This window comes from Spinacia oleracea, chromosome 3 (assembly GCF_020520425.1).
Source record: "Spinacia oleracea cultivar Varoflay chromosome 3, BTI_SOV_V1, whole genome shotgun sequence".
NCBI classification, from domain to species: Eukaryota; Viridiplantae; Streptophyta; class Magnoliopsida; order Caryophyllales; family Amaranthaceae; genus Spinacia; species Spinacia oleracea.
The window spans coordinates 140,067,937-140,076,157 of record NC_079489.1 but is presented as its reverse complement, the minus strand read 5'-3'; the positions used below and the strand labels follow the sequence as shown (position 1 = coordinate 140,076,157).

Here is an 8,221-nt window from a genome sequence, read left to right as displayed (position 1 = left end):
ATGTTTCTATTTAAGTGTCAAGTTTTCTTATTTCTGAGTATCAAGTATCGAACCAGGGAACACAGTCCAATAGTCTGAGACGAACGTCGAGTCCAATAATCTTGGAACGTAGAGCATGATATCTTTAGGTTTTGGTTGCTTTCTTCTATCTGGTTGGTTTAGAGTGCTGCTGTATCTTTTTCTACTAATGATGAAATAATTTAACCATCTTTGAGGAATTAAAGAAAATCACAGATTAAAACATTTTTGTATGGATAGGGATAGATGTGCAAGTAGGAGTACACATTACCCTGTACACCTGGCAGAGTGTTGAATGGGGTAACATCTTTCTTTTTCTCCATTTTTGTCATTCGAAACTGTATGTGCTTGGAAATTCACTCTCATATTCCTTCTGTTGGCTTCCCTGGGTACCTTACTGTAAGTTGTCTAGTCTAGTCTGCTAAAAAAATTATATTCAAGTTTCTAGATTATTTTTTTAATAGCTAGTTTTACAGATTGTTTCTTATTAGTTGTTTGTGTTAATTTATGTGCCAAATTACTTTTAAAATTTATGTTGACCTAGTACGGTACAATAAGTGTATATTAGTGAAAGTCTAACATGCGTGACTATACTATACAATATGTTTTCATTTCCAATGGTTGGTGTGTAGAAAATAGAAATGGATCGAAGTTGGATTTCAACAAAAATTCCGAGTGACCCAGAATATCAAGCAGGTGTAAGGGAATTCATTAAGTTTGCTGTTAAGAATGGTGGAGGCCGCTCCAAGCTACGTTGTCCTTGTATCATGTGCCATAATTTCTTGCATAAGAGACCCGGAGAAATTCTTAATCATTTATCTAAATGGGCATTTGATAAAACATATACATGTTGGATTTGGCACGGCGAATGCAGGGACGAAACAACGGTCGGTAACTCTGAGGCTAATGTTTGTGAAGGTCATAATACGAATGAGGGAGATAGGTTAGAGGAAATGCTTCATCAAGTTGAGGAAGCTTTTGATGAAGACCCTTTCACATTTGAGAGCTTGCTAAATGACTCCGAAAAGCCTCTCTATGAAGGCTGCACTAAGTATACAAGGTTGTCTGCAATAATAAGGTTGTATAACGTGAAGGCGAGCCAGGGTTTGACTGATATAGACTTTAATTTGATACTGGAAGTGTTCAAAGATATGCTTCCAGATGATAATGTCCTTCCAAGTCGTACATATGAGGCAAAAAAGACATTAAGCCTTATGGGTTTACCTTATGAGAAAATTCATGCTTGCCCTAACGATTGCATGTTGTATAGAAATCAAAATGAGTCATTAGAGAGTTGCTCGGTTTGTAATGCCTCGAGGTACAAGAAAGAGGAAGGACGAGTCCCTGCTAAGGTATTATGGTATTTTCCAATAATACCGAGGTTTAAAAGGCTATTTTCTAATGCGAGAGATGCCGAGAAGTTCACATGGCATTTTGATAGTCGAGAAGATGATGGATTTCTTAGGCACCCCGCTGACTCACCACAATGGAGGTTTATTGATGGGAAATTCCCCGAGTTTTCCAAAGAAAAGCGTAATCTACGCCTTGCTTTGTCTACTGATGGGTTCAATCCATTTGGCTCCTTGAGTAGCACTTATAGTACTTGGCCTGTTGTTTTGATTACCTACAACTTATCTCCCACACTTTGCATGAAAAGAAGGTATATGATGTTATCATTGCTAATTTCTGGTCCAAGACAGCCTGGTAATGACATCGACGTGTATTTGGCTCCTCTGATCGACGATTTGAAGATGCTTTGGGAAACAGGTGTAGAAGTGTTTGATGCATATCGAAATGAGAAATTTAATTTGAAAGCGATGTTGTTCTGCACTATTCAAGATTTTCCGGCATATGGTAATTTGTCTGGGTATACAGTGAAAGGGAAGGCAGCATGCCCCTTATGTATGGAGCAATTTCCGGGACATTGGTTGAACGGATCAGGGAAGCATGTGTTTGATAGTCATCGTGTATTTCTGCCATGTGATCATCACTATCGTTACATGAAAAAGGCCTTCAATGGGAAACAAGAATTTGGAGAGCGTCCAAAGATCATGTCTGGTGTAGAGGTGTTTGAGAAGATAAAAGATATCCAGATCACATTTGGGAAGAAACATCGAAATTTTCTTTCTAAGCAAGGGTTTAAGAAGTGTTCAAAATTGTGGAGCTTGCCATATTGGAGATTTCTTTTCGTGAGACATTCTCTTGATGTGATGCATATTGAGAAGAATGCGTGTGATAGTCTAATTGGTACATTATTGAACATCCCTGGGTGAAGGAAATAATGCCCTTGGTCCAAGTATGCATTCTATGTTAAGTCTAATAAATGCGGTTCAGTATTAATTAACAAGTTAATAATTCAGTGAGATCAAGTGAGCTGAATGCCTAGCTAGAGGCCGCTTCAGTTCAAGTGGAATTAATGATATTAATCCACAGCTTACTCTTGACTGAACCCGTAGGGTCACACAAATAGTACGTAAACGGATCAAGTATTTAATGGCATTAAATACTCCATCTATGAATATTCGGAACCGACGGATCTTGGTTTCAGTGGGAGCTGAGATCGTCACAGGCAAGAAATGAATACTCCGGAAACGATGATATTGCCGGAAACGGAAATATGGATCGTATCGGAAATATAAATATTATCCAAGTCGTAGATGTTGCCGGAAACGGAAACATGGTACGTATCGGAAAATATTATCGGAAATGGAAATATTGCCAGAATCGGAAATATTGCCGGAAACGGAAATATTGTCAGAATCGGAAATATTATCGGAATCAGAAAATAATTCCGGAAACGGAAATATTAAATATTTGTTCGAAACGGAAATTAATTCCGGAATCGGAAATATTAAATATTCTTCGTATCGGAAATGAATTCCGGAATCGGAAAATTTAATCGGAAGCGCATCGTACGAATAAGCATCGGACGAGGCCTGCCGGACGAGGCCCAGCACGAAGCCAGGCCATCGCCCAGCAAGCCAAGCGCGCCGCACAAACAGCCACGCCAGGCCCAGCGCAAGGCCAGGCCCAGCAGGCTGCGCAGCGCGCACAGCGCGCACAGCACGCGCAGCGCGCAGCGCGCGCGGGAGCTGCGTGGGCTGCTGCTCGCGCGCACGCATGGGGGCCCATCGTGGCTGCCGTGCGTGTGTGTGCAAGTGTTTGTGTTCGTGCACGTTTCCTAAAACATGCAGAGTTCGGTTAATGATTAAATTCCTAATTCTATTTGATAAATTAATTAAATTAGAGTTCTTGTAGTATTCTAGGTTTAATTAATTTGTATCTGAATAGGATTTCGATTCCCTTTCCATACCCCTATAAATATGAGGCTAGGGCTCACAATTTATAACAAGTTTCAAAGTATTCAAAAGTGAGTTTTTGAGAGAAAATTAAAACACACATCTTGCTCATAAAGTGCCGAAATTTTCTAGTACCTTAAGGGCGATTCTAGTTGGTCAATCTTAAGGCGGATCCGGACGTGCTGTGGACTATCTACGGAGGGACGACACTTGGAGTCCTAAAGACTTGTTCTTGTTCGGTTCGGGCGCAGCTAGGGAGGGCACGCAACAAAGAGTATGCATCTAAATTATGCTATATGATTATGTGTAAATAATATGTTGTCCTGGGTTAATGGTTGTTTCCGCATGATCTATGTAATGTCATATGTATCATAACCTAACAGTGGTATCACGAGCCCCTTATTATTTTCATAATCTAAATTGCATGAACATCGTTAAATATTACAAATTTGCAAGAATTAAAAGGGGTGATTAATTTTCGTAATTGTTAATTAATTGCAAATTGCGTTTATTTAATTATACGTACGCAGTTTTTCGGCAGTTTCTTCGTTACTCATCCGAATTGAGTGATTTTTGTGTCAATTCCGCATGTAAAAGGCATTCTAAAATTTTGACAAAAATAATATTTTTCTGCCGAACCCAGAATTCTCAAATTCGAAGCCTAACTATGACTTTTCGAAGGTTTTAGTTTTTCGAATGCAAAATTTCGTAAATTTAAGATGTTAAATTAAATATTTGCGATTCTTGTTGATAAATCTTGAATTTTTGATTGACCTACAGCATATGTTTAACAAGTTTGAATGCCTAATCTTGTTAATTATGCAATCTAATTTGTAATTATGATTAATTTGTTGAAAATTAGAATAATTTAGAATTAATTTGATTTTCATAATTAATTGTAATTTAATTAGAAACCTATGATTAAAAACCACCATAAAAATTGTAAATTTATGATAAATTTTAAATTTTTATGACCTAGACTTGAAGAAATAACAATCGGAAATCAATTGGATAATAAATTTTCGATTTTTCGCCCTAAAATTATGAAATTAATATTATTTATTAATTTGTCATTAATTTTAAATATAAATTTTAAATTTTTATGCGATTCGTTCATAAAACTTGCACGCACGAAGCAATGGACGCTTCGTGTTACCCTTAAGGGGTGTTGTATAATGCGGGCATGCGACGACGAGCAAGGGAGCTCGTCGCCCGTGCGGCACGAATGCAATGAGCAAGGGCCTAGTGCACGAGCACAAGGCAGCAGCCCTGCCTTGTGTCGTGTGCCACGAGGAATGGACGAATGGGCATGGGCGAAGGGCGAGCCAAGGCAGTCGCGTGTGGGCAGCAAGCGAGCTGCGCCACAACGCGCGCTGCCTCGCACAAGAGCGCGCAGCCTCGCGCGCAGCGAGCGCAAGCTCGCGTGCCACGAGCGCTGCGCCCAGCATTGCTCGCGCGCACAACGAGCGATGTCGCCCGCCCAGCGAGCGATGTCGCGCGCACAGCGAGCGATGGCTCGCGCACCCAGCGAGCGATGTCGCGCGCCCAGCGAGCGATGTCGCGCGCCCAGCGAGCGATGTCGCGCGCGCACTGCGAGCGATAGCTCGCGTGCGATGAGCGCTGGCGCGCGCAGCGAGCACCAATGCGTGCGGAGGCTTGCGATGGGGATGCAGCAGCTATGCGACGAGCGCATGGGCTGCGCGCACATGGCCAGCGATGGCTGTGTGCGTGCGGCCCATGGGCGTGCAATGCGTAGGGTGTTTGCGTTACGATTAGATCGTTTTGAATGTTTAATTTGAAAATTCCAGTTCACGTAATTTTAATTAATTTTAAAATTAATAATTTAAATTATTTTCTTGGATTTTAATTTTGAATATTGTAATTATAATAAATTTTATTTATTCTAATTATTTTACTAAAATTAAAATCATGAATTAATTTAAATACGACTGAAATTAAATTAAACTTTTTGGATTCAATTATAAATTTATATGAGCTTTAAATTTTAATTAAATTTGTATGTTTCCGGTTAGACTAGAAATACATTTTTATGTTTAAAATTAGTAAAGCATATGAATTTATTGGTTTAAGTGGGAGCGTATTTTAGTCATAAACTCTTGATTAGGTCTACAAATCCTTAAGGTTAAAACAACTTGATTAGAATTAATAAGGACTGGATAATTGGTAGATTATTGGTGCCCTTGATTAATTGCTGCAAATGTTTACGTGATGCATAATGTGTTTTACTAACCAGCTATGTGGGCCATTCATGATAATGAATGGGTGAATGGTATATATTGTATATGTACTGTTTTGCAGGTTATGAAGTGACTAGTATGGCCCAAATAGGATAGAAAATATGGTCTGCGTACCATTAATTTGAATGTAATTGGTCTGAAGTACCAAAGTTATTTTTCAATTCAAATATGGTCTGCGAACCATCAAATAGTTGTAATTAGTTATAGCTTATCCTATTTGAAGAAAATGGTGCCTCCCACGGAGATTTTCAAGACGGACTTTGAAGTCAAAGCTTCAAGATGAAGTCGGGCCATACTAGATCACAAATATCTTATGCATGTTTTAAGTTATTTATTGCTTTTAAATATGTCTTAAAATGCATGAGATCAAAAGCTTGATTATGTTGCATGATTAAGGATTTTAGTTCACTTAAAATCTAACCAACATAGTAAGAGCCTTAAGTTCCAAACTTAAAAATTGAGTTAAAAGGTGCCATGCCAAAATATACACTTGCTTGGATATCCTTTACATCAATCTAGTAATAGTTTTCGCTCAGCGAGGTGTTACTTATTGGTCCTAAAGGGGCAAGGTACACAAATAATTGTGAGTACATGTTAGTTTTGGTGAAACTCAACGATATAAGTAAGGAGTCCTTTTATGTCGTGGCAAATTCGATAGGTTTACCTAATAAGTTCTTAGACGTACCTATCAACCAAGAATAGTTTCTAGACTATTAGCAAAAGGCTTTTGCTTACCTAAGATGTTCTAGGATTAAGTCGACAAACTGTGCTTAGTTCTTCAATGATTTTAGGATCTTGGAATCATTTTTTTCACACCTGCCGGAACAATAAAATCGAATAAAATGCTAATAACTTGTTTGAATTGCATGGTTGCTTTAATTTCAAGTTATTATTCATGATAAATGTTTAGACTTTGCATGCTTCAATGTATGTTTTAATTATTGTTTATAATTAAATATCTTGCACTGCAATAAATCCTTTTAGAAAGGTAACAGTAAATTTCCTCGATTGGTAGTGAATCCAAGAACGATTCACGGAAAAGAGAGAAAGTGAGCAATTTAAAATGTACGTTTCTTATATAGACTTTTATGGTTGTTTTCGAATATCAAAATCGAATGGCAAACCAATTGGTGCTTGTGAATTCAAAATACAATGTAGTTTTGAGATCATAAAGCATTGAGTTTAAACGCTCAGCCTTACCAATGGTTAACAACCTAATATCTTTGTCCATTTATTTCTCGAATGAGTCTAGTCCCTAGACATTCGAATAGATCGATACTTAGAGAACTTTAGAAGCTTCTGGTAAGATCATCTAGTTGAAACAAAATATTCAACATAAATTAAAATGGTAAAGAACCTTGTTGGTGACATTAGACATGTCTAACAAAGTATAAAAGTCAACACTAAAGAATTCAATTCTTAAGACTATAAGAAAGGGTACAAGAAATAGGAAAACGAGGAACAAATGAAAGGAATTTACGATTCCGTTTCTACCTATAAGTTTATGTTTAAAGAGAAGTGACCTAGCAATCAAACTTCCTTGGTATCATATACCGCTTGAGGTTCTTACTTCGGTAATAACTCAAACAACGGAAGCTAGGATACACTAATGACCTACAAGTGGGAAATGAAGCATGGCAATGCTACATTAGTTGTAGGGTCATCTAGTTTGTTTTAAGTCCTTTCAAAGGCTGGAACTTAATGGCTATTTTGTTCCATAATCAGCATACCTAAATTTCTGCTTCAAACACAGAAAGACTCACATTCAGAAGAACAAAAACAATGCTTGATTGTTTGTTCATTTGAATGAAATGGTCATTTACAGAATGAGTCAATATGCTTGATTAAAACAAACAACTCTTTAAAGAACTTTACTAGGTTCAAATCAACCCCTTGATTTGAGTTCCACTAATCTTTGGCATTGTTGCTTAGACCATATCAACAAGTTAATATTCAAAAGCTCTATTTTAATGGACTTTTGAAAGTTGGTTGATTTCTAGATCAACTTAAGACAAGCTAGTCTTACTTGTTGAAAGTAACAAAGAATATGAACTATTGTTAGAACGCCTAGACGATAGAGTTCAAAGCTAAAGAAAGGTTTTATGACTTTATTATTTCACATGGATTTGAGTGAATATAGGTTTATTTACTCAAATGTGATATAAGTTGAATCTGTTTGGCTAGTTCAAAGATTCAGAAGTATAAAATCCACTTGGCAAGAAATCATAAAGATCTAGGTTAGATCATGTTGATGATTACTTGAGACCAAATATGATCATCAATGATTGTGTGTTGTAATTTCACAATCTAGGTCCATAAGATATGGCATATCTTAGTTGGAATAATCGAAGTCAATTAGTACTTGATTCGATCAATGATGAATCATAAAGACTTTTCCTATAATTTCTAAAACAAAATGCTCAACTACCACAAAACTAAACTAAATTCGTCAAAGCTATAGAAAAGAAATTTCAGAATATCTTTTCGATAATATATATCTAGAGAGTTGCTAAACTCAGTGGGAGCTTAGTGTTTGTTATTCGACAAACTAAGGCCCAAGTATAGATATATGTTTCATTGTGATGAGACACAAGGGTATTGTTTCTACCACGAATTTTTGAGAACATAATGTTTGTTTGCTCGAAA

At 37.3% G+C, this 8,221-nt stretch overlaps 1 protein-coding gene across 1 annotated transcript; it reads left to right on the top strand.

Annotated features, from left to right (window-relative positions):
* Window positions 1-659: 659 nt before the first annotated feature.
* Window positions 660-2,291, top strand: LOC130470124 (uncharacterized). The gene has a single exon (XM_056839720.1). It carries the CDS (start codon window positions 660-662, stop codon window positions 2,289-2,291), a length of 1,632 nt encoding a protein of 543 aa, XP_056695698.1.
* Window positions 2,292-8,221: the final 5,930 nt, after the last annotated feature.